A 27,666-nucleotide genomic window follows, 5' to 3' on the forward strand; every position below is an offset into this window, starting at 1 on the left:
CAGAACCCAGCATTGCTCCCACCACAGCTCATGATTTATTTGAAATGAAATTCACTTTTCTGCATCATGGTTTTTCTGGGTACATCTGGTTATGATAAGGTCTCAGTGTTTGACTTTTGAAACATTAGACTCTCCAGCAGCACAGAACAGGGAAAATAAGGACTCTTACCTATGAATATTTATGGATAGACTTGAATTGTACTTTAGATTGCAATTCATTATTGCTGGGAGAGCAGTAGATAGAAGGCAATATTCAATTTATTAAAATGTTTTCTCTTTTGTGCTTTGATCAGTGAAGAAATTTATTTGAAATTTGTGTAGTTTAAGTCTCAGTATTAAAATCTTATTAAAGTTACAGTCTTACTAAAGAAAACAAAACAAGGGAAAAAGCTGTCCACAACACCAATAAGCCAGAAATATTTCTGCTCACAAACAGTAAAAATGTAGAGTTGACCCAAGCTATTTTAAAGAGCAGATACTTTGATATGAACAGAAACACAAATTATCCTCAATCTAAACATTCATGAGGTGGAACCACAGCTGCTCAAGTGAAACTTCTGCTTGTTAATCCTAAATAAGAGGAGCTGGTTGGAAAGATGTGAATATTTTCACTGGACATGAAATCAATCAAACCAAACACTTTCATTTTAAGGTTCTGTGACTGACCATTTTCCCCAAATTTAGTATTGGGAGAGGAGGGATGACTTTGAAAATACCTCTGATAGAAAATATGAATTGGGAAGGTGGGTACTGGTAAAGATGCAGATTAACATGCTCTGGAGCTGTATTTGGGAGCAGGAAATCCTGAAAACCTTCCCAGATTTGGGTATTTATCTCTCTCCTGGCTATCCCACTTCTCCCTTTCTCCTGCAAGCCAGATGAGTGGCCCATTCCTCGCCTCTGCACCATCAGCTCCAATCCTCTTTCTCCCTCTGACTTCCCAAGTGTTTTAGCAGCTCTCCCATAGCTGGGTAGCTACAGGGAAGACTCTAAAGACAGGAGATTTTCTTAGGTGCTCTGAGGAGCTACTACCAAACTGAATTGAAATAAATTTCATCTGAGCAGAAGGGAAAATGTCCTCAGTTGCACTTCAGAATAATTGCTCTACAAGAGAGTTGAGAACAGCTAAAAAATACAGAACTCTGGCCAAAAAGAGACAGTGATTGTGGGAACAGGCATTTTCTGGGAGATGTGAGCAAAATTAACTCTTTGTTTCTCTGCTTTACTCTGATGCTTGGTGAGGGGATGATTTACTGAGCAGGTTGACAGGGTTGTACCTGGGCCCTTGCTTCATCCCATTGCAGCAGGCAGTCATCTGACCAGCCCTGTTTCCCCTCATTTCGATCACAATCCTATGCTGTATTTCTCTGTGCACAGTTAAAAACCTTCCTGAGAAACTCGATTTGTGCACCACAAGAAATTGGCTCAATTTCAAATAAATATGCCTTACCCTCAGTTTTAAAAATTTTCACCCCAACAAAACATCTTTCCCATCACATCATCTGACTCATTATTTCATTTTGGTCCTGCTCCTAATTCTCCAGTACTCTGGTGCCAACCTCTAAGGAAGTCTATTGGGTTCATCAGAGTCTTGCTGTGACTCATGGCCCCTTCTTACAGAAAACAGGCTTTTCCTCTTGATGAAGACAACCAATCTTCAAACCCTATGGTGCCTTCTGGGGAGATGGATATGAAACACAGACAGATCCCGAGCCCTGGAGCCAATCTCCCAGGAAAATGAATAGCACAGGAGGACGAATTGTTGTAAACAAGTGGAAGTGAGACTTAGGTTGAAAAGAAAAGCTTTTGACTGATCTGTGAAGATGCAAAAATCAGACAGGAGCAGAATGTGTTCTCTTTTTTTTTCCCTTTTCCGTTTTCCAGGGATTTTTGTTGCATGCTGATGTTCTAACACAACTGTGTTCTCCCTGAAAAGGTCTGTGAATCCTTTTGATGGCATGGTGTATATGGAAACACAGAGGGCAAATAGAATTATCATTGTGCACTGATGGCACCCACACTTTCTGAAGACTTTTGAAGTCCTTTGTACCTTTTATCCTACACCATAGGCTGATATGGCACAATCTCCCTCAAAGCTGAGCATTGAAAATTCAGAGTTTTTGGGCTGGGGGGAAACCAAAGTGAGACCTGCTCTCTGCAGAAACCTTTTCTGCCTCTATCTCCCTGTACAGAGGTTCATTAATTTTGTGTTTTCCTTCCAGACTGAGGAGTGGAGCAGAAATAGCCCTCCCCAGTTTTTATTTTAATGTTCATCTATGGGTAGCTTTAGCTTTCCTGTTCACCACAAATATAAAGCTGCCACTCAAACACTGACCCTTTGCTAAGCTTATTGATGAAATGTTCTCCCAGTAGAATCTTCCCCAGGGATCAGATGATAACAATGTGGCTGATCTCCCAGAGACCATATCACCCTAGGGCAAGGGGAGAGGAATTTTTACCATTCAGCCGTTCTAAGATGAAGACATTGCTCTTCAAGGCTCTTCATGACAGTGTTCTTCACAGTCAGGTTGGATGGGGCTTGGAGCAACCTGATTTAGTGGAAGGTGTCCCTACCTGTGGCAGGGGATTGGAATGAGATGATTTTTAAGGTCCCTTCCAACCCAAACCATTCTGTGATTCAGTCATGAGGAGCTGATTGTACTGGTGTATCCATGGGGTGAGACTGGCGACATGGCAGAATGTATTTTTCCCTGTCTCCAAAATTCCATGAAAACTTATTAAGATACAAAGTGAAATCTGCAAGTGAATGCCAGGGAGCTCCAAATGATGAACAACATATTACGAGCACTGAGCCATGTTGTGATAAAAGCTCTCCCCCCTTGCCATTGTAATATATACAATAAGCAAGGATTATTGTCCTGTATTCAATAAAAATCAGCACCAGAGCCTTTGTTCCTTCCAGACACAATCTGTGAACTCTGATTTCTCTTTTAATCTGATCAGCACCTCTGGCATTTAAGACTGGAGCTGTGAACAGAATGAAGAGCTTCATTTTCCCCTGCTAAATGATACTTTTTAAAAAAGTCTCAGAAAAGAGAAACAAACAGAGCTAGATTGGGTCACTTACAAACGCAAACTGGGTTTCTTTACAGATGCAAACAGGTTTATACCAGTTGTGCAGGTGGGCATTCATAAAGGCTCAGAAGTGCTCCACAAATTTGTATTTTCTTTCATCTCAAAAGCCTACAGGCTTGTGTTTACAAGTTTTCCTAGATCAGCCTAGATCAGAGGGTTCTCACTCCTTTGGGCAAGAGGATTAACCAGTCTGGCTGCCTTGCTGTGGTGCCACTGGTCACCAGCTTTAACAACCCTGTACCATTTGCTTGCTCTGGTCTGGCTCAAGCCCAGAGGAAGGAAAGGGATTAAGTCTCAAGGTCTGGGTCAGAAAACACCAACTACGACATAAGGCATTTTCCTGGACTGGTTACGAAAAATGTTATTTCATGTTTGTGTTGATGGTAAAGAGAAATTAATCTTATTCCAATTGCCAGTCTGAAGGAAGACAAAAAAGATGATTTATTACAGTAATGTGAAACTTTGTAAGAATCCATGCTCTGTGTGGGAGCTGCACTAATAACGGTGTTGGCAGTTGTATCTGCTTTCCAGCTGGACAGGAGAACCAAAACGTCCAAAATGTCAGGTGTCACAGATTTCATTACAGCTCCCTGTGGCACTGCTAGGGTCACTCCCATTTAATGGAGCTTGTTGCTGTTTGGGTATTTTTTAAATTCAGCACACAATGCTTCACCTTCTCCTGCAATGTGCACGGAGCAGACACCGAGGATAACAGCACCGTCAAGAACACTCTGAGAGCTGCCAAGTGCTGTGACAAGGTTGTCGCTGTAGCTGACAACCAGCGAGAAGCTGCTTTTTAATGGTTGAGTGTTGGCATGTTTTACTAATATGTGTCTTGGAATGGAGGCTTAATATAGCTCCTGAGCTACCTGCTTATGCTGAGTGAAGGGAAAGATGAAGCAGAACTGACTGCTGGAAACACTGGGGTTTGAGACTCTGGTCTACAAGATTTCATTGCAGCCCTTGGGTGAATCTCAGAAGTTCATGTGCCTGAAATCCGTCCCTAAAATAAATGTACCATTGCAGTGAGGAAGGTATGGAGTGTGCTGGATTGTTGGAAGTGTGCTAATGCTGTTAAATCTTGGTAACAATGGCTACTGCATCTCCATTACTTTGGGAAATTTTGGGATGCTGGCGAGATCTATATTTACCCTCCTTCAGCTTAAAGCCATTCCCCCTTGTCCTCTCACTCCAGATTCTTGTAAAAACTCCCTCTCCAGCTCTCTTGAAGCCTCTTCAGGTACTGAAAGGGGTTCTAAGGTCTCCCTGGAACTTTCTTTTCTCCAGGCTGAACAGCCATGGGCAAAACATCATCCCAGGTGTGGCTGCAGCACCCAGACATGCACTTACACACTCACTCCAAATTTTTGGTCCTTCTCCTTCTCTTTCTTGAAAGCCCTGGCTGGCTTGGCTGCTTTGTATCACCAGTGATATGGTGTTTAACTAACTTTGCTGGTTCTCTATTTAGACTAGATGTTAGGAAGAAATTCTTCCCTGTGAGGGTGGTGGGGCCCTGGCACAGGGTGCCCAGAGAAGCTGTGGCTGCCCCATCCCTGGAAGTGTTCAAAGCTGGCTTGGACGAGGCTTGGAGCAACCTGGGATAGTGGAAGGTGTCCCTGCCCATGGCAGGGGGTGGCACTGGATGATCTTTAAGGTCCCTTCCAAGCCAAACTATTCTGTGATTCCATGACTCTTTGATCCTTTCCCACTGACATTTTGCTGAGTGAGCCTGGGACTGGGCTGGCAGCCCATGGATGCTGGGCTGGCTGCTGTGAGCTCCCCTGGCATCTTTTTGTTCCCAGTAAACAACCCCAGCAGCTTGGTTTGGCTGCCCTGCAGCAGTCGGGCCATGCCTGTGCCTGTGCTTCTTGGGGGGTTTTTCACTTGAGTGCCCAAAATCACTTCAGGTTCTACTTTGTGCTTCCCAGCCCACAGGAGACCTGGAATAATAACTGTGATGTGCTGCCTTATTGCTTAAATACCCTCATGAATATACTCCAACCTTATCTACAGTTCAAACAAATTCAATAAGGCAGAGCAGGATTTAAAGATATTTTAAATAAATTAACTTCTGCATGGATGTTTATTAAGTTTTATGAAGCCATTTACTAAAATGTAACATTTTTTTTCGAAAGGTGCCTGAAATTTTCCCCTTGTGAACTATGGAAATTGCTTTTATAATTGAAATGAGAAATAAGAGCCAAGCTGAAAGCATCCCTCATGGCCCGAGGCAAAGTCCTTGTGCTTTTCTAAAGGAAAAATAGAATCATTTGACTCTCCACATCTTTTGTTTTCCTTCCCATTTGCAGGGCGTGACGTGGTGCACACTTGCGTGACACTGGCTGGGAGGGTGGCCTGGGAGGAGTGGGGAGCTCTGCTTCTCAGGATTTGGCTTTTTCCAGGAGTCAGCCCTGAGCTAGACAAGTCACGAGCAGACAGCAGCATTTTTCACTCCAGCTTGAACACGGGCTGGATTTCTGCATAAGCCATGGAGGCTCCACTGGGAGCACCGTGCCCAGCACAGAGGTCTCCTGCAGCCAGGAAACGAGGATGCTGCCATGTGCTGTGGATTTCCACTGCTGAAGACATGAGCCTCAGGCTGAAAATACACCTTTGAGCAGAGCAGGGCTGAATACCAAAAAAAGTATCCATAAAATAAATTATTTTGATGCTTTAATGCTTGATGGTGTAGGGACAATAGAGGCTCCTGCTCTTCTCATCTGGAAGCAGCACCGAAAAGCCTTTGGAGAGGCAGTGCATTTGAGCTAGGTTTTAGAAGATGGATTTTCCAGGCATGAATGATTCAAAATATTTAAATTTTATTCTCTTGGTGCTTTCCAAGCAACATTTCCCTCTACCAGAAATCGAAACAAAAGGGTCGAATGGTTAAAAATGATGAAGATTTTATGGCTCAGCTCAGCTATTGCACAACAGAACATTAACCAGGAGCTGCAGGGAGGATGGAGGTGACTGATTTTTGCTCATTTAGTGTAAGGACACTTTAATATCACAGGTAGTACCAAAGAATCCTGTCCCCACAAAATTACATTTGTTTTAGAAAAATAAACGATCTCCATTCCCACACTTCTCACACTTCCTTCACTCCACACGCTCCACACCCTGGATGGGCCGGATGCTCTCATTGCTGTGCCCAACAGCAGAGCAGGAGAGCACAGATCTGATGCTTTTAACAGCTCTCAGGAAGGATTTCTCAGGGCAAGCATCACTGATGGGAGTGTCCTTCAAACCTAACTAGTTCCCCTATTTGAGTGCTGACCTGAAGACAGAGCAGCAGCTGATGTTTGGGTGCTGTTTGTGCTGCACAGTGCAGGGAGAGGAGCACTCAGGGCCCTTCTGCAGAGCAGCTGCAAATCCCAATTCAAGGCCAATAGGATTTCACCAGTTTAGACCCCAGCCAGGGTGCCTGTGCTGATAACCAGGCTGTGTGATAAAGGCACACCTGCCACTTCAAGCAAAAGCAGCACAAGCCTTAAATTTGGATATTTATTTCTTAGGATCAATAAATGACAAAATAAAATACCATACAGTACAAAGGCTATATCGGGAATTAACCATTTCCTTACACTTTGATCAGTAAATACAGTATCAATAATAGCATGTTACATTGAAAGAGTGTTTCCCATTGCCACACAGAAGGATTCCACACCCTCTTCCTTCCCTTTGTCACAGAAAATAGTACAAAGTAGACACGGACACACTTTTAACATTCATTTTTTTCCCCATTGAGCAACAGGCCACAGAAAATAAAGCACATCAACATTTTGTATCTCAGAATAAAATAAAAAATAAAGGTGCACTTTAAAAAATATTTGCCATAAATACAATATGTGCAGGATTATCGGGTGGCACAGCTGGGGAAGGACTCTGGATCACAAAGCCAGGACACAGCATCATGAGATTTGGATTAGCAATTTCTGTTCTCGTACTAAGCAAACCCAGACTGAGGACAGGAAGAGTGGTTGAGCTGTGATGTGAAGAACCAGACAGAGCTCTAGCAGATACAGCTTTGGTTAAAGAGTCACCAAACAACACAGCCAGGAGGACACCGGACTGACACTCACAGCGCCGTACACAGAGGTGCTCCCGTGCCCTGGGGAGGTTTGCTGTCTCTGCCCAAGAGCAGCAGTGATGCAGCTGCACAGATGATGGGTTCAAACCTGCAGCACGAGCTGTCTGCAGCACCAGCACACTTGGGGATTGTTTCACTGAACGCTGGATGCTAGAAATGCAGAGTCCTGCTATTGTTGTGTTTACGGCACATGCCCTGCTAACCCTCCTTGCTGATTTTCCACTGAGTTTGCTCCTGAAAAGCTCGCTGAAGTGAGGTCTCATGCACCTTACAAAAAAAGACAAGCTCAGCACAGCATTCCAACACTGATGGACCGGGCCTGTGGTGAGAAAGTCCTGTCTGTGGGAAATTTCTGAATAGCAAAATGACTTGATAAACCTGATTTCACACTGCCAAACGGATGGCTCTGGCAAGAGCACTGTGAAGAGAAACAAAACCTCAAAATAACGTTTGAAGAGGTCACTTGATAGACTCTCTTCAGAGGGGAATTTCTCAGAATCCATCTGGCAGCACTTCACATCTGTGGGTTCCACAGATTTTATTCTTTTTTTAGTCAAAACAAACAGTTCCAAACACAGGGAATCTGCATAGATGAGCAGAGGCCCCAACACTCACCCCTGCTTTGCTGAGGAGTTCAGCCAAGACAGGACACAACGGATGGGAATTTGTGTTCTGTCTAATGGCAAAAACCATTCACATCAGATTAAATTTAAAAACCTTTCCAGGTTTGCAGTTCAATCATTGTTAAAAGGCATGTAAAGAACCATTTATCTGGTAAATATGGGGCTGTTTGTACCTTTTTTTCTCTGCTGTATCATCTTTCCTTTACAAGGCCGAGCTGGACGGGGCTTGGAGCAATCTGCTCTAGGGAAAGGTGTCCCTGCCCATGTCAGGGGTTTGGAACTGGATGGGCTTTAAGGTCCCTTCCAACCCAAACTCTCCAGTGATTCTCTGGAAACTATTGGGATTTGCAGTGAGTTATCCTCACTTCTTTGCATCTCTAAGTTGAATATAGCAAAATTAGGTGAGGGGGGAAGAGAGGATGAAACCAGCTGTAACTTACACTGCTCAGCTCAAGGTTGTCAGATTTGGCCAGTGGAAGAGGTAGCTTTGAGCTGCAATCTCAGATTAAGGCCATGGACCCAGGTCTGCTTTCCTGTTAAACTGCAAGAACAGAGCTGTAGAAGTCAGCAAACCACTTGGATAAATCCCCCAGGTTCCCCCAGCTCTTCAGCACTCCAGTGACCCAGCAAACACTGTGGAAGGAGCTTATGAAAAGTTCACATTTACTCCAGCTTTCTCCCACTGTCATGTCAAACCAAAAATAAACCTGCCAGTTTCTCTGAGCTGTGATCAAATATTCTGTAAGCTGCCAGTGTATCTCAGTAGTGAAGATCTAAACCAAGCATCTTATGTGAAACAACAAGTTTTGTACAGTGTTTCCTAAGATAATCAAGCACATTTCAGCAGGTTGGTGTTGGACAACTGTAGTAATAATGTTTAATATTTCAAAAGCAAATGAGATATGCAGGGTGTTAAATTGCAATGGAAGTCAAAGCAATGCAGTTGCAGCTTCTGTGGGAGGTTTCAGAAAGCGCCTCCCAGCTGCTGACTGTATTTAGAGGTGAAGTAAAAAAAATTGGGTCCTCCACAAACATTTGAAGTGTCTTGCCTGGAAGGCCAATGTTAAATTTGTGACATCAAGACTCCTCTTCCTTTCAAGGCAGACCTTTCCCCTCTCCTGTTCATGGTACCTGGATTTTCCCACAAGTCAGGATGAGCAGGTCTTCTAGAGATTCTTCTTCCAACCTGCCCGAGCCATTTCACACACACCATACACAGAAAATATTTGCTGGTTTCTCACAGATTTCCTTCTGAAGAGACCAGTCTCCTTTATGCCTGTTTGTTTCATTTCATTTATTTGTCTGCCGCTACCTGTTTTCTTTGTCAAGGAGGAGTCAACAGTACATGAGCAACAAAAGTGCTTGGTCTAATATAATCTCTGCCCTCTGCTTGGTACAACCAGGGCAAGAGATCACAAGAAGGCATGACAGAACAGAGCTTGCAGTTTGGCTGAATCAGAAGAAACTAAAGCCCCACTGACTTTTATTTGGAGCCCTTTCTTTTGCCAGGGTTCTGTACTAGGCATTAAAACCAGCTCCCATCCCTGGCAGGTGTGGTTGGAGGCTGTGGCTGGTGGGCTGCCGTGGTAGCAAGCTGGGTACAGCTGCCCCGTTATAAATGCCCCAAAAGTGGTCAGTCACCACCACCAACTCACAGCAGATGCCCCCAAATGGGTGTTTCCTCTATGTGCTGAGCCCAACAGGACCTACACCGCAAGTCCAGGGAGTTGTACTCAATGATTCTTGTGAGTCCCTTATAATTTGGCATGTTCTGTGATTCTATGATGTGACATCTGCAGCAGATGTCACCCAGTGGTTCAGTAACTGGTCTCCATCATTGTGTGACCCTCACTGGAGTTAATCCACACCTCCAGCACCGTGGCTTCAGTTAGGGACCACAGGTGCTCATTAGCTGAAGAGTGACATGGGATGGGCAAAGCCCAGAAAGCCGAACTGAGCCAACTCTTCTACTTTGTCACCTTATAGAGCCAAGTGCTGCTCTCCTGATGATGTGTAGTGTGAAAGGGGACACAAGGTCACCACCAGCAGAGGTTGCACAGGATGATTGGTCAGGTTCCAGGTTCGTGCAGGTCGCCATTTGGGGAAAAAAGCCCTTTAGCCTGTCCCAGAGCCCTGTGATTTTGGTACTAAAGACTCTGCAGCAATTTGCTGTATCACACAGTGGGCTGTTAGAGGTGGAACCATATGGGACAAAAGCTCACGCTCTCCTGACCAGCTGGGAAATTCCAAAGAGACTTTTCAGGTCTTGTTTCTGTTCCTCTGGCTTGTTAAAAGAAAGTGGGTTTAGAGCCAAGACTCCCCAGTTTAGACCTTCTTATGCTCTGCATTTGAACTACCTGAATGTTTGGGTACAGCTCAGTGTGCCAACATGTCTGGTAGCAAAAAGTAATAAAAGAAAAGGTAGAACAAGAGGACCTGCTGCCTACAACTGCTATAAACTGAGATGTTAGCCTCATGGAAATGGTGAGGAAAACAAGTAAAACTGGAATAAGAATAGGAAAAATCTGAAGGTCCCACAGAACTGGGGCAGATTTCTCTTATCTCAGCAGCCTGGAGCCCTCATGAGCTCAGAGTTTTGTCACCTCTTAATGCAGGCCAGCAAACTGTTCTCCCTGGTAAAAAATAGGATTTGGCTGTATGGCAAAAGGAAGATTTTCCATTTCTGTTCATTTTCAGCACTCCATCTGGGCACAGCCTCTGCATTCTTGACTTTGCCAGAGACTCTGCTGTTACCGGTGCAGAGGTACCAATGCCAGGCACTGTGGATGCCCTAAAGCCAAAGGTGACCCCACTCCCCAGGCCACAGCCACCCCAGCCTAGGTAAGGCATTGTCTGTTCTTATTGAATTTCAAGGAGCCAGAGCGGCTCTCTTGAGCACCTCGGTCGTATTACTCGCAATGGAGATATATATTTCTAAATAACCACCTGGCTCCCTGAGTTTTCACTCCTCGTTCATTGAACATCCCACAGACGAGCATGTCCATTCTCCAAAAACATCCCTTTCTGCTCAAAGCTTCTTTCTCCTCATCAAACTCTCTGCTCAGTGCCACCAGGAGACGTGATCTCAAACCCTTGGATGTGAACATGGCATCTCTGCACTGAGAAAAGGATGAAATGCAGAACAGTTTTGCCTAAGTCGAACACATTTTGGCTTCCCAGTTAACACCACACCTGGATTTATGCCAGACTGAAGTTACAATACATGTAGACATTACTCACAAGAGGCAAGGCCAATGCTCGAAAATAACCTCAAAGTTACTGGCAGAACAAAGCCTATTTTCCCAACAAAAATGACTTTGCTAAACACATTTGTGTTATGTGAATTTGGAGACCATGCATGAAAGTCACAGAGGCCTCTCTCAAGTTTTGACTCCACGATGAATTGTGTTCCTCCTCCTCCTTCAGCTTCAGTACGTAGTTTCCCTTGTGACCTGGCTGGAAAATGTGTGGTTGCTGGAGATGCTGTTGGATTTCCTGGTGAAGGCCAGTCGTTTCTTCTTCTTCCTCCATGGCAGGCACAGGATTGTGAGTGTGGAGAGGAAGATCTGGCGGAAGTTTGCCGACACCAGGTTGTAGAGGATGGGGTTGATTGCTGAGCTGACGTAGAAGAGGACGTTTGTCAGCATGTAGAAGTAGTGGTAGAAGTTGTAAAGGAAACTGGAAGAACAGATGAAAGATAAAAATCTTGAGTGTGAAGAACTCAAAGTCACAAGGGTGAGAAAAACATGAGCTGCTTTCCAGCTAACGTTTTTAGGCTGCAGACACAAGCTTACCAGTGGAGCCTGAGCCACCAAAACCCATCTATATCTTCAACTGGAACTGGTCAAACACGGATCAGATGCCTCTATGAAGACATTACCCCCTCACCAGCAGTTAAGAGACTTGTTTAAGCCCTGGGGCCAGATGCAATAGTTACCTCGCGCATTCATTTTTTTTTTGGAAACAGGCATTCTGGAAACTGAGAAGCCAGACGGAAATGTGCTTCGGTGTCATACATATACATTAGCTCGACTTTTTTGGCTGCAGTTCTGATCTACAGAGGTTGCAGACGAGCCAAACTCCAGTAACAGATGCAGCTCTCTCCTCCCTCTGGCAGTGAGAGCAGCATCAGCTCATTCAATGGGTCCCTAGGTTGGGATTTGTCCATAATGTGGGATGGCATTTCCTGTTCTGGGGGCAAACTGATGACAGCATGCTTCTGAAACACATCCTGACCACCACAATTTAAGGTTTTCAACTAGAACTGGTCAAAAATGTTTTATTATCTTTTATACTTTTGGAAATATATTTCCTTGGGCCAACTGAGAACAACAGCCCTGAACTTGTAAAGCATTTATAAACACCACAGGTCTCATTTTCCGCAAGATGTTCCTCAGAATCATTTATCTTGGTGAAAATTGCAGACCTTTTTCCTAGTCTGAGTAGTGTCTAACAAAAGATAAATAGAGGAGTGCTGGACTACACTGCCCATCCCTCCACACCCCCTCAGCACTGCCAAGGACTGCACAGCCCATCCAGCTCTTACAAGCAGAGTTTCTCTATGTAGTTGTGAAGAACTTATATTGGAAAAATGTCTCTTCTTCAGGCACATGTGTTTGTAAGTGAACATGCCAAGCTGCTGCAAACTCTTGGTTAGCCACCAGACTGGTAGTTCACTATCATTCTGTAAATTCAGTGTTTTCCTAAAATCACTCATGGTTTTAAAAAGAAGAAAAGAATGTTATGTGAACACAGCCACGATGCATAAATTCCCACTAATTGCAGACAGACTTCTCTACCCCTCTTGCTCAAAGCAAATGCAGTCACTACATAATTGAATACTGCCTTAAGTGCTTTTCATATAGGAAAGCAAAGGAGAAACAAGAGTTTGTCCCAGTGTGTGCCTAGAGCTCTGCTTTCATGACTGAAGATAGATTTTGGATTTTACTATGGCTGGATCCACAGTCCCATTCAGTAGACTAATTATCGTAACATCGTAATTTTTTATACTTTGTGTTTGGAGCTAATGGAATTTTAGTTTGTTGTTGTTGTTCTGCTTTTTAGTATTGTAAATTTTTTCTTTGCCTCAAAGGAAACAGCCCTGATCTCAGGGAGAACAGGGATGTTACACCATGGGTGGAGACACGAGTGCATTGTTTGGCATCTCTGGCTTCCTGGGTGTGTGTCCCCAGACAGCATTAGCTCTTAATGACATATTTAAAAATAATAATCAGTTTGGTGGTTGCTTTGCTGAGGAACCTGGCCTGATGCCTCAGAAAGGAGCAGGGAGCTCCTGGGGTGCCTTTGCACATCTGTGAGCAGCGCACGTGTGTTCGTACAATTATCCCGGAATTCTCTGACAATCTGGGCATTTCCTAATCAGCAGCAGCTGCTGGTATTTCATTTTGATCCACTCCTTGCACAGCCCAGTAAATAACCCTCCCCAGACTCAGTAAGTAGCACAGTTATTCCCCCACCTGTGTAACCTCCCCTGTCGCTGAGGAAATGTGGCCTTGTGGAGCCAAATTGTGTGCTGACGGGAGCTGGTGCATCTTGGGGCTGGGGATCAATATCTCTGGCAGAGAGACTGAAATCCACTCCGGGTGTACCAACCCCCCTGTCCAAATGTCATTTCATCAAGGGCTGCCAGGGGTGAAGCCCCATGGCTGCTGCCAGTGGGACGAGTCAGTGGCTGCAGCCCACAGGAGGAGGAGGAGGGGCTGCTGATGCATTTTGGTTCAAACTAATGCTTCCTCCACCATGTCTGGGGGATTTAGGTAAAACAAAGGCTCTTAATTTGGCTGGCAAACACTGACATATCCAAAGAAAAGAACCAAAACAGCAATTAGGAGTTTGAGGATTTAATTCCTCAATTGGAAAGCACCTTTGTTCCCAGATCCCCACCTCCATCTCCTCACCTGTACCCTGGCATCCCCAGCCCCAACCTGAGCCCCCACCCTGTCCTGGCATGGGGGGACCATGTCCCCCACGCTGTGACTTACTCTGTCCAGTGGCTGGAGGGGACATAGCAGAACATGAGACGCCGTATGTGGTAAGGGAGCCAGCAGACCACGAAGGCGATCACCACAGCACCTGCAAGGCAGGAAAAAAGCCCTTAACTTTGTGAGCAGCTCTCCATCAGGGTGAAAAGGGGACCTATCTGCGTGGGTTTTATTGCTGTAACCTGTTTTCCTGCAGCCCCACTTGTTCTTGTATTGCTGTAGTGCAAAGAATTAATAACCCTGAGGGACAACCAGCCTGCAAATGTCTGTAAAAACAAGCAAAACAGAAGTAATAGAAAACAGCGCTAAACTCTGGGGCAGGGACATAAGAACAACAGAAGGTACAGATGAAGGACTGGTGATGCCTAGTTCAGACACTGGCTTAAAGGAAACTCAGTTTGCATCTGTGTTTCATGCCCTTGTGGCACTGGGTGTCTTGTCCAAGATACTCACAGAGACAGTTGGCGTGTGTTTTTCATCCAGGTAGACAGGGAGCCAGGGACACCATAATCCCATTAGTTTGTTATGTGGACCCACTGGCCACAGTCCCCACAGTGCTGAGCATCATTAAACTGCTCTTTCTGGTGGCAGGGCTCGTCCTTTTGTTCTGCATTTGTGCAATGCTTGAGATTACAGCGTGTTTGGGTCTGGACTTTGCCATAACAAAAATGATTAATTAAAGGGCAAGCAGAGAAAGGCACTACAGCTTTTTTCCTTTCCAGATTCTGAGGGATGTCAGACAATGGAAAATAAAATGCAGCAACTCTGAGGCATAAAAGTGCTGTTGATAGAGCACATTTGTCAGTCTGGATTAAACAGCAGATCTATCAGGCAATCAAGAGAAAGACTTCTTTCCTTTTGTAATATATATTTCAACTTCTGTATGGAACAGCAGGATTCTGGCAGAATCTTAGCAGGAAATAAAGAAATCTCAGTTAAAACATAACACAATAAAAGGCAAGAAGAAAATAAAGACGAAATAAAATAATTAAGTTAATTTTTGGTCCCAAATTTGCTCTACAGACAACAAGGGCCGCATCACTCTTGTCCTTTATGTGACCTGTAAGGGGCTGGGAAGCAGCAAAGCTCTGCTCCAGAGTGAGGTACCACAAGTGCAAGGTGGATTTGTCACATGGAGCCAAAGGCTGGGCTTTTCTGCCTTGGGATTGAAAATATTTATGTGGATATGTCCCAAACCAAGACACTGTCATCCCACAGGGACCATGTCATAGCTCAAGGAGATGTGCAGAAGATGTGTTTCCCTTGGAGAATGCAGTCTTGGAGGAACCTGTCTGGCTGTAGTTGCATCTCCCCGTCACTGATGCTCAACCAAGAGGCACAGGAGAGCAGAAATTAAATAATGCCTGGTTGTCCAGCTCCATACTCATACCCTACATCAACTCCATGAGCTCTCTCACTGAACACACAGCTAACAATGGAGAAGGTTCTATTCCTTTAGCATCAGCCTGCATGATGCATGACAGCATCTTCCAGGAACGCTGCAAAAGCCATTTATCCAATAAAGATTTAAGCAACTGAAGGGACATGTTTTGGAAAGAAGGCTAGAGGGTCTGTTTTTATTCTCTTGTCTGAGTGAATTCATTTTCTCAAACTGTTTTTGGTTGCTCTCTGGCCAAAACCAGCTTGAAATTACACAGATGTAATTCATCACCAGACAGCCTGCAGCCCTTCAGATGCCAGCAAGTGAATGAATTTGACCTATGTCTGATCCTTCCCTGGGGAACTTTGATGGGACTTTGATGGGAGAGCCCCTGCATGACGTGTGGCCCAGGAGGAGTGGGAGATCCACTGGGGAGCTCGCTGGGAGCATGGATGCCTGCCTTGCTCCTTCACATTTCTGAGCACACGCTTTTGGCTGCCTCCAGAAATTAATTTCGCTGTCAGATGGACTTTTGGTTTGCCCTGGATGGAGCAGTCCCCTCATGATTCTTCTGAAGATCCCTCTCCAGCCTCTCCTCCTCCATCCGTCAGCCTCGGGCCAGTGGGAATGAGCCAACATCACAGCCCATCTGCTTTCCCAGCGCCTGCACAGGATTAGCTGGGTTTTCAGGCTGCAAAAGCAGCTTCCCAAACGGCTCCAAACACAGGTTCGTTCAGGCACATCACAATTTCTGCAGAAACCTCCATGCACTGGCACTCCTCAGCTGCTCACCCCCGTGTGCAGCTCTTTAGGTACGGCAGGATCTGGATTCTTTCGACAGCCAATTATAAGAATCTCACACATCTGCTTGTTAAATTTACCAAAACATTAAAGGAAAGTGGTTTTCTCCTGGTAAATGATGTCTGCTTCTGCTGCTCAGGCAATGCTGGGCCAAATAATATGGATCTATAGCAACAAAAACACATACTGAGGGAAGTATCTGCTTAACATCAGCAGTTATGTAATCTGTGATAATTCTGTAATATCACATGCAATCACTCTGCAATTAAAACCCTATTAAACATGTGAAGTGCACTGGAGACACTTATGGTCTAATTTGGAAGTCCCAGCTGGGTGACACACTGTGCAGTTCTGTGCTGCACACATTAGGAGATCCCGACCTGAATTTGTCACCCTTAATCCGTATGTTTTCATTTTATCATACAAGGGATCAAGCAGATTTAGGGTGGCAATCCTGCCCTCTTGGGTCCTCTCCCCTGGCAGGAATATGAAACACGAGACTGTGTTAACTTTCATCTAATACAGAATGAAAAGATCCTTTTCTCCCAGATGCCTGTTGCCTTTTCCTGCTGTTTTCTTCTTCCCTGAGCACCTGCCTGTCAAAATGGTTGAGCTGTAAAACAAATCCTGAGCCAACTGGCTGCCAAAATTGTTTTTTATTATTGTTATGAGCTCCTAGGATATGTTCTTCATCATCAAAAGCTTGACACATGGGTTCTTGTGGTGGAGTAAGAAGGAGCAGGTCAGCCTGCTGGAGCTCAGCACTGCAGGGGAAGGGTTTGACTCAATGTGTGATGGGGTGACTGTCCAGGATGGTGTTTGTGAGGTTGGAGATTTCCTGCCTTTATTTTTTGAACTAAAAATAAACCAGACACATCCCTCACTTCTAATTAATTCAATAAGGTTCTAATAGGAGCAGAGCTGCTCCACGAGCTTCTGATATTTCCCATATTCAAGCAAATGAGGTGCCAAACCTCAGGGCTGGGGAGGGGAGATGGGACCCCAGCAAGATGACCCCAGTGTGCCAGGGGTGGCAGGGAATGATCTTTCCACCAATGTATGCCCTCATTTCCCTCCTAAATCAAACTCCCAATTTAAATGTGTATTAAACTCTGAATTATTACATCCTGTGTCTTTCTATTTTGTCTTATAATGGCTCTATTCTCTGCCCGTTTGAACTGCATGCCAAGGAAGAAGGGGAGAGGAAGGAAGAGTGGCAGAGGACGAGCCCCGGTTTGTTTTTCTTTCGGGAAGTCCTGCAGAGGGAAGCATCAATTCTGAGTGACATCTTTTTCATTGCGCAGGAGATTTGAACTGTGCCAGCCTTGATTCTCAGACTAAACTGGACGTGGGAGCAATCGGGGAAGTTAAATTCTATTAGATCGCACTGGGTATTTTATTTTGCCTTGTGTGTCTCCGGGGCTGGGGCTGGGAAACTGCCCTCCTCCAGGACAACCTCTGGGTCAGCATGTGCACAGGGCACGGCATCGTGAGTAAGAACCCCACGGTTTTTCTGCTTTGCCTGAGCACAGGAGCGATGCTCAGGAGGGGTTTTCGGCCCCCATCCCTTTGTGGGGCCGTGTGCGGCTGGGAGTGACTCAGAGCCCCGGGACAGCGATGGGCGAGGAGTCACCGCCGCCGCTGACTCACGCGGCACCGGGGAGCCGCTGCGGCACACAGCGCTCGGCTGCCGTTCTCCTGCTCACTTCATCTCCTCCATCCCCTCTGCGAGTGCTGAGTCACAGCCCTGCAGCCCCGGGGTGCCCTCGGCGAGGGTATCCCTCTGTGCTGTCCTCCTTTCTCTCCAGGAGAGGCAGAAAAGGGATGCTGCTCCTTTTTATAACCACCTCTGCTGCTGCTAGGGCCTCCGGACAAGCTCAGATCTATCTTTCCTTGATAGTTTTGTCCGGACTATTTAAACCAATTTATTTCTTTTTCTCTGCGTTCGAAGGGGAGCTGAGCCACATACAGATGTGGAACAGCACGGTGGAATTCCTGAGCAAAGGCAGGAGCTGTTTGGGGAGGTATTGACCCACCTGAGCAACAGCTCTCAGCCTTTTGTGTGCTTCAGACTTATCCCCAATGCTGCCCAAGGGGAGCACACACACCAGCTGGTACAACAGGTTATGGGGCTCGTGCAAAAGTAATGCTGGTTTTTGGAGAAACAATCCTTGTATATCCCAAATCCTGGGCTTATGTACTTATTCAGTTGATGCCATTACAAGAGAACCTCTCACAAAGTGCTGTTTGATATGAGAGGTGTGAAAGCCGGGCCAAGTGTGGGCACAGCTGGCACTGCCTCGTTAAACCTCGAGGTGCTGTTTATATTAACATGATGTTCTACCTGACAGGCTGTTGGCAATATTTATATCAGCAGGCCCCAAAGTAGGGACTGCAGGAGCTGCCAGGGTAGGTATGAGCCCAGTAAAATTAAAACTACTTATGCTGGCATTTGGGTCATAAGGCTGTGGAATACAGGATTTCCATAAAAGTCAATAACAATCGGCAGGGATTGGGGGCCACCAGCAAGCACCAGGAGTACTCAGGAGAGCAAAGAGGAAACTGGGAGTAACTGAGCCTGGGAAGTCCTCAGCTCCTTTAGACACCACTGAAAACACACAGCATTTGCTGGATACAATCCCTTAATGCTCTTGAACATAGTATTGAAAAAACACTAAGTTCTTCTTTATTAGTGAAAGTGAGACAGCACAGTGAATGGAAAAACCTTTTGGCATTCAAAATCAACATATTTCTCTCAGGCTGTATTCTCCAATCCTGATTTTTAATGGCTTCAGATGACAAGTTTGAAAATCGATGTGGATTCCTGCCCCAGCTCATCCCCTGGCACCAGTTTCATCCATAAGGAGCAAGGCAGAAAATACAGATTGAAGCTGGCCCAAGGCTCTAGCAAGCAGCACATCACTGCTGTCCCAGTGCAAACTGGGGTCTCTTCCCAAGTTTCCTTCTAAGGTAATTATTCTTTTGGAAATTAGAGAAGAGGTTGTTTTATTCCATTTAAACTTCATTCATGCCATTTCCCCTGGGGATATCTGGATGTTTGGAGGAGAAGGAAGAAGAAAAGAAGAATATTTCCACTTTGAAAGGTAGATAAGGGATCCCATCTTTTCCTCACCAGGCTCAAGGCTCTTTCTATTTGGTGAGATCAGGTGTAACGTGAACTAGCTTCCTCTGCAGCCCTTTCTTCTTCCCCCCACAGTTTTGAGCTTCACTAGTCCTTTGTTCCTCCCAGAATGGTTTCTGCTCATCAAAGGGACCCTGGAGCTGTATTCACTGCATGCTTCTACAGTGACTAAAGCCCTGGCCAGGCTTCATGTTTAAAATCACATTAGTTAACTTTCTAAACACTCACACTGTCATGGCTTAACACCTGGAAAATCTGCTTTCAGGGCATGGCAAATCTCGGAGTTTTCTGCAGAGATGCAGCCACGAGAGCCTGCATCCCAGCAGGAATGCTGTGCCAGCCCGAGCTGTGGTGCCAGAAAAGGGACACACCTTGGGAGAGGGGAAAAAGAGACTCTCTGCCCCAAGAGGTGCAGCCAGCCCTGCTTTCTGCTCTTCTGAGGGTGTTTATAGAGCGCTCTGATTCTGCTCATTTTATCTCACTTGGCAGATGGCAAAGTAAACCTACAACTACAAACATCTCTGGGAAATATATACAACTGTTAAATAGGTAATTCATCCTCCCAAATTTCAGTGTGACACTTCAGCTGTTAAAATCAGCTTCCACTCAAGCTTAATGCCATAGGGGTTTTGCTGAACTCCACTTGGAGTTGCTCAGACTTTTTGAGATACAAACTGCCATGAATTTTGTTCCTTTCTTGAAAAGAAATGATTCATGAACAAATAAATCTGCTTGCCTTAGAATATAGGAATTATGAAATACAACTGTTTAAGGAGTTTTAGATTGATGCTCTTCTGTGTATTGTGGCTGCAAAGTATGAGCTATTTACTATTAATGTCTGTAGGCTGGTTATACTAAATCTCATGGCAATATTCTCCTCCTGAAATGAATAACTCAGACTTGGAGCATTGGTGAGGAGAAATGAATGGACTCTTCAAAGAATTTGTTCAGAAGGGGAATTATTAATGCACAAGTTAATGAAATACATGGATACATCATTAATTCTTGGCCTTTGTCTTGTATCACTTGACAAAATGCAGAGGCCCCAAAATCATAATTTAAAAATTCACAGACATTCAGTAAAAATGTGGCTTGACTTCATCTGCTCGAAAGCATTTTACTGAGGCATCACCCAGCCAGCTGTGGGAGACTGAAGGATATTCTTTTAATTGGTTAAACTTCTAAGTGCTTTATAATTGCTTTCACTAAGCAGCTTCTGTAACAGAGCAAATGCTACCTGGAACTGATTACATTTTAATAGGCTTAGCCAACGTCCATCCAGAGACAGCAAAGCCTCCCCTTGGTGTCCATGAATTTGTTTCAATGTCGTTGTCAGAGCTCAGCTGTGCCATTCAATAACTCTTGCCTTCCTCCCAGCCGCCTGGGAACTGATCTGACAGGCAGCTGGGAGGTGCCGAGGGCTGCTTGGAGGAGAAGGGGCTGCAGGCAGGTGGGTTGGTGGGGACATCAGTCCATGTTGCAAAACTGCCCCATTTCAAGGAGACATTTTGGCTGAACAGAGCTTTCATCCTGAGCCAAGCTCAAAAATACCTTGATTTTGGAGCAGCAGGGAGAATTGGGGTTGTTCAGCTGGGAGAAGAGAAGTCTCCAGGAAGAAATTGCTGCAGCCTTCCAGTGCCTAAAGGAGCTCCAAGAAGGATGGGCAGGGACTTTGGAACAAGGGCATGGAGTTACAGGACAAGGGGGAGTGGTTTTAAACAGAAAATAGGAAGATTAGAGTGGATATTAAGAGGAAATTGTTCCCTGTGAGGGTGGGGAGGCCCTGGCACAGGGTGCCCAGAGAAGCTGTGGCTGCCCCATCCCTGGAAGAGTCCAAGGTCAGGTTGGACGAGGCTTGGAAACCTGGGACAGTGGAAGGTGTCCCTGCCCATGGCAGGGGGTGGAATGAGATGAGCTTTAAGGTCCCTTCCAACCCAAACCATTCTGTGATTCTATGATTGTTCTGTTGTGTGTGTGTGCATGCGAGTGTTTAAGGATTATTTAGAATTTTATTAAGTGATTGGCATTTCAGAATGTGCACTCAGAGAATATTTACACTTCTGTGAAGCATCACACAGCTCTGGGAGACTCGGCAATTCCAGGGCTCCAACATAGTCAAGGAACAGCAACACAAACTAGAGGTGGTTTAATGGAAGGAATTGGAAGGATGAAGGAGAGTATGAAATCTCTTGGTGAAAGGTATTTTTAACAACAGAACTGGTTGCCCTGTTATCCTCAGAAAAAAGCTGGGAAGCTGCCAGTGGCTGTAGCTCTTTGAATTTGTATCCTCACACCTGGTGAACGCTGACAGCAGAGAGCGAACTACAATCAGGAATCTCATGCTTACTGACTTAATGAGGTGGCTCCCAGGCAACAGGCCTGGCACATTCCTTGATCCTGATCACTCTCATTATTTTGTACATGACCAAAGTCAGACAGAGCCAAGAAAATACACAATTGCTACCAAAGAGGAGGAAAACGCTGTTGCACCTGTTTTGAATGAGGCTGTTAGACTGTCCACTTTCAGCTCTAATTTCAGTGTAAACAAATACTTAATCTCAGTACATTTGGAGCAAGGAAGTTTTTTGCTGCTCTGATCTTATCCAACAGCTCTGCACCCCATGAACCACAAAAAAATATTTTCTAAGCACTTCTTCTACAAGTTCTGAAACACTTCACCCTTAAACCTAAATCAGCCTTCTCTGTACTTCAGGCCAAAGTTCACTTTTAGGAAAGGAAAATACTTTCACCCCCACGAAGCTCTGATTCTGTGCCAACAGTTTTATAAGGGGGCACAAGGGTAATTTTTCTTTTCCCACCCTCTTCCATAAATGAGCCCAGAGTCTGCTCGTGATTTTGGCTGTTATGGATGCCAGGATAAATCATATGCATCCTTGTGTATTTTTTGCCACTTTTCAGACAGCTCAGAGACCTGGGTTATTAAAATGTAAGTCATGAGGAACAGGTGACAAAAGTGATTGTGAATCAAGTACCTCCAGTAATCAAGTGCATGTGAAAAACTGAAATGCAGCAGGATTTCACTCCCATTTTCTAGATAAAGAGAGCATTTCTGCATGGTGGAGTGAATCACAGACAGAAGTGAGGGAGGATTTTTTATTTGCTAGATCTTCCTCAGCACAGAAATGCAACAAGCAGCTGTCCTCTCATTGCCTTCCCAGCAGGGAGGGGAGCTCAGTCCTGCTGCTGGGGTGGCCCTGAGGAGATGCCTGGAATATCTGGGCATCGCTGCCCAGGGGGCCCCATGGTGCCACATCTGACCCACTTTTGAACCATCCCAGGCTCCAGACTGAAACCCTCACTTTTGCCAAATATTCTCAGCTTTTGCAGTACACAGCAAACCCAAAAAATTGCCTGGAGAAGAAAATGAGGAAGCAGAAGAAGATGAAAAAGAAAATTATGCTTATTGTTCAGAAAGAGAAGGGCTGTTTCTCAGTGCCTCAGAGGAGATGTGGACCTGTGGGTGTGGGGTGCACTTCCTCCAGTGCTGAGGGATGCCAGGTGTAAATTTAGGTTTCTCTCTTATTATTCATGAAGAGCTCTCTCTTGTTGAAGATCAAAGAGGATACAATACTAAAAGGAGAGAGAGAGGTGTGCAGTGGTGTAGCACGAGTGAGAAAAGGCAGCTTCTCACTTAATGGCAGCAGGCAGAAGTGTTAAAAACCAGAAAAGCATAGCAAGGAGCAGAGTCCTTGTAGGCTCCGTGGGGAAGCAAGGCTCCCTCCTTACCTACCTGTGGATAATAGTTCATTGGGGTGCAGAGACAGTAAACAAACACAGTCCAACAAGATAATTGTGGGGAGTTTAATGTCCTCAGGGTTTTTCTTTCCTTTTTGGCAGTATGCGTTTCCCAGTGCAGTGTTGGAAGCTGGGATGCATGCGGAGGTTCGCCTATGGCATGGGCAAGGAGTGCTGCACGGGATGCATGCCTTGTGAAAAACAGCTGGAAAAATGTCATGGAAGTTCCTGGTGCCTTCTCTAGGGATTTCTCTCACTGTTGGAAACATGGGCTGGGCCAAAGCACTTCAAATACCAAGATGCCCCATCCCTGAAAGTGTCCAAGGCCCGGTTGGACAGGGCTTGGAGCAACCTGGCTCAGTGGAAGATGTCCCTACTCATGGCAGGGGTTTGGGATTAGGTGAACTTTAAGGTCTCCTCTAACCCAAACCCTTCTAAAAACACCAGAACATCAGAAAGCTTTCTGCTAACAAACTCTCCCCATCTCCTGTTTAAAACCACTCTGGGCACACTTTGTTAGCTGTTTTGGGTACTATTTTTGAACAGCTTTTGCTTTATCCCCTGTAAGTTTAAGCTACCAGATTCTTTGGTTTTTTCCTCAGCTTATTTAATCAAGATATCCAGTGTTTTGCAGTACAGCTCAATTCCTGAGTGCTGGAACTTTTATTTAAGCTCTGTCTGAACCAAAGCTCCTCAGAAAAAGGGAAGTAGTGAAACAATACGTGCAAGGCTTAAATTGCTGTCGACTACATCCTTAAAATGCTGGGTTGGATTTGCTTTTCCAGAGTGAGCAGGTCTGCTCTTTAGCTTTGCAAACCAACAAGCAAAGACAAAAGGAGGGGGTATTTTGGGTGAAAGTGTTTACCAATTTCAGCCTGTTTCTCTTCAAGTCACATTTACTCAGACACCTCCAGCTGTTCCCTGCCGAAGGAAGGGATACTCACGCAGGACCCTCACGCCGTGTTTCAGGGCTTGCACTCTGCTGGGCTCCATGGACATGCTGAGCATGGTCTGCTGCCCACCAATGGTGCACACCTGGTTCTCCTGGGCAGCCTGCTTGAACATCACCAGCAACTGGTTGGCAATGATGGTGTTGAGCACAGAAATGACGACCATGGGAAACACAAAGGAGATGAAGGTGTTGACCTACAGGGGAGAGATGAGGCACAGTCAGGGATAGGATCAGTGGAGCAGGAGGTTGGGTTCTATTTCTCAAAGCAACAGAGGAACAGCCTGCAGTGGAAATCTTTCCCTCCTCTTACTCAGCTGGTTTTGAAGGTTTATTGCTCAGAGGGAGAACTCAAGCACTGCTGACGCATGTTCATTCACGTGGGTCAACACCCAAAAAGGGCAAAATCATTCATATCTAATTACATTCTTTTTCCCTTTTCAGTGCAGTTCATTGCCAGAAATGTCTCGACTGAAACATGCCATTGATCTTTTCATCTCACAACCAGCAGGATGCTGCTTAGCTTTCATCATGCATAGCGTGACTTCTAAATAACACTGTGTTATTGTCTTTTTCCTGCATTATGAGGACTCCTTGGGATCTTTTTAACTATCTTTCTTTGTCTTCTGTCTTTTCCTTGTAGATTTAATGGCAGTGTTTTGTTACCTCATAACTAAGTTAAATAAACCTTGTGCCGTAAAGGATTAAAATTGATCAGAATAAACAAGTGGAAGTCATAATGCTTTTAGTACAAATTATTTGATTACTACAGTTTTGATAAAATTAAATGGAGGATCAAATTAAGCAGTGATTGAATCAAGTAGAAGTCACAGTTCATGTCAAATGCAGCAAAGCTTTTGGGCTGTTTAGAAACCTCAGTGGAACTGAGCTTGGCAAAAGGCAGCCCAGGGAAACAGAGGCACGTGTAGGGTTTGCCTGCACATCTGCAAGGCTGCCATGGTGGGATGGGGAGCTTCTCTGCTAAGCCCAGGAGCTCTTCCTCTCTGCTATGTGGCTCAGGAGGACACTCAGCACAGCACCCAGGTGAGTGTGGAACAAATCAAAAGCCCTTTAAGTTCTTAGAATTTCAAAATATTGACAAGGATTAAACCATGCTGCAAATCGCTGTGAAAGCAATTGTATTAAAAGTGATAAAATGACAAAAAGATGAAACTACAAAACTCAAGAGGGAATTTACTCAGTGGGAGGGCTCCAAGGCAGGCTGACTTCTTCCTCAGACAGCCACTTATTTTTCACCTCAGTGATGTACAACACAGAACAACCCTGCACTCCAAGCCAATGCCAGGTCCCTCTGCAGATTGCAAAACCTCATCTAGAGACAGGTTCTCCATCTGCTGGGATGGACACATCTCCTCTCCGCCCACCCAGCCCCACTGGACCATCACCAAAATGGACCAGGTTTGCTGTACACCCTGTGTCTGGTGCAGATTTGTGGTCTCTCTGCTCTGAAGGGGTTCAGAAATGCTGGAGGCGAATGGGAATCACCCAAACACACTCCCAAGATGCTACAGGGAATCTGTAAAAGAAATGAGCAGTACATAAGCACATGGGAGCAGGCACACTTCACTTTTTTTGTCCATAAATCTGAAGCAGGAAGTCCTCTTTTGGTGAAGACAGAAGCTATTGTTGCCCAGGTTTTCTCTGGATGGACCAAGTCTCTGTACAGCTTTGTGCTCCGGAGCTCCATGTGTTAAGCAAAAGTACCAGCTGGGTTTTGTCTCTCTTCCACATGGTGAGAACATCATCTCCTGGTAATAATAACAGAACTCCTCTGCGGGCTGAGTGAATTCCTAGATATACCCCACCACTATAAGCTGCTAATGGCCTCTTTTGTTAAGTATAAAGCAGTTTTCTACGCTTCTAAAAGATCTCACAGACTCCTGCATATAAGGAAGAGTTATCTTTTGGACTTGCCTCCACAGGCTAAGACAGATCATTAAGCAGTAAAGACCAACTATTTAACCTTCACAGAGCAGCCGAGCTGAGCTGGCGCACACAGGGGTGAAATGATTGCTCCGATTTACCAGGTCAGACTAAGAAATGAACCCTGTAGCTCCTCACTCCAATTTCTGTGGCTTTAGCTGCAGAATGCCCTTCTTCCCCACTGCTGAGCAATGTCTGCACATCAGCAAAATGCAGCACTTAACTCTGGAAATGTTTCACTCTGTCACCTGAGATTCAGGATTTATTGGTTTTCATTCTAAAATTTTGCCCTAGCTATAAATTAGACTTGTTTCTTAATTTTTCAGGACTCTAAAAGTCTTTTCCGAGCTTACTTAAAAGCCTTGATTCGTTCCATAATTGCATTGTGAAGTCTTTTAAAGAGCTTGGGAAATCGGCTAGAATAGCACTGACTTTCCCTTTTAGGAATTGTTATGGTAAAACTGGGAATATTGCATACTTTCTATCAAAGACTATATTTAAAGATTTTTTTCCCTGTCTTGATTTGTAGCAAAACTCTCATATAGTAAAAAAAAATTAAATCAATATTTTCCCCAGTAGCAGAATTCTTTAATTTGTTGAAAGAATTATTTGCAAACACAAAGTCCCAAGGAACATAAAGGATAGAAAAGCCAATCTACCTAAGCAAACCCTTTGTATTCCCTGTTTTCTGTCGAGCTGCTTGCTGGGAGCCCAGCACACTGTGCACACCAGTGCAGCAACATTTAATTTTCAGGTGACTTTGCTCACTGCTGGAGCTGGTGCTTCCAACAACTCTTCAAAGTCAATAGAAATTTTCCCACTTTCTCAAGAGGAGCTGGTCTGGGATCCCAGGACTACATATTAAAAAGTTCAGGAGCAGGAAGACTTGTAGAGGTGTTTAATGGGATTTTTTACTGTGTCTCCTAACATCAGTGGACTAAAGTGGCTACAGCTGTCAGTGAACACCCATGGGAGCCTTTGGAGCTTTACAGATCTTTATAGACTACTTTGGCCCCAGGAGGGAAGATTTAGAGAGTGTGTAGGCTCATTTTTGACCTGAAAGTCTCAGATTTATGTTGGCTCACCATGGAAAGCACAGTCTGTGTGATGCTGGATCTACACTAACCCTGTATTCAAGGTTGTTTGGATGCACAAGCACAGGGGTCTGCTCTCATCTCTGCTCTCACCAAGATTGTTCAGTGTGATTCTCCTCTCTATCAAAACTGATGTGTTTGCACCAGAGTGAACCCCCCAGAGCCCAGCACCACGATGGGCAGGATGAGCTCAGTGCAGGGGCCCAAAGCTGCTAAGCATGGAAAGGCTTAGCCCTGGCTGCTCTCTCCACACAAACACAACACTACAAACCCCGTGACTGTGTGCTAAATCCCAATCAAACAAAATAAAAAAAGAAAATCCAATACTGCAGCGTTTGCCAGTGGCAGGACAGAATGAAACACTAACCCAGTTCCATGCTGCCGTCACTCCCGGAATCAGCGCGATCCTAAATGCTGCTCAAGCACCAGGCTGGCAACATCTGTGGGATGGGATTAGTCCTCAGGACCAAATCATGCTTTGTCTCATACAGAACAACAGCCTTCCCTTCCAGCACTGCCTGAGCAGTGACAGCCAGAGACCCAAATCACTCTTCTCTGGCTGTGCTGAGCAGGACAGTGACAACACAGATGTCACCTGAGGGTGAGCTCCCAGCAGAAACCTCTGCTGAGACCCTGAACCCCCACAGGCACTTGATGGATGCCAAGACATGATGCAGCTATCAGCCTCACAGTTAGCTCAACAAAAATCAGACTTTGTCTGAGACAGAGAATTCAGCCTTTTGTGAGTTTGCTTCTTCCATCCAAACAAGAGTGTGGGAGAGACATGG

The 27,666-nt window shown here is 45.1% G+C and overlaps 1 protein-coding gene across 1 annotated transcript in view; it reads right to left on the reverse strand.

The window, feature by feature from the left end:
- Positions 1-6,586: 6,586 nt before the first annotated feature.
- NTSR1 (neurotensin receptor 1) overlaps positions 6,587-27,666 on the reverse strand; it is a 54,364-nt gene continuing 33,284 nt past the window's right edge. Inside the window, 3 exon segments of the mRNA XM_039563575.1 lie at positions 6,587-11,487; positions 13,812-13,902; positions 23,836-24,037. Coding sequence (XP_039419509.1) covers positions 11,238-11,487; positions 13,812-13,902; positions 23,836-24,037 — 543 coding nt within the window. The 3' untranslated portion in view covers positions 6,587-11,237.

Source organism: Corvus cornix, chromosome 20, assembly GCF_000738735.6.
Source record: "Corvus cornix cornix isolate S_Up_H32 chromosome 20, ASM73873v5, whole genome shotgun sequence".
Classification (NCBI taxonomy): Eukaryota; Metazoa; Chordata; class Aves; order Passeriformes; family Corvidae; genus Corvus; species Corvus cornix.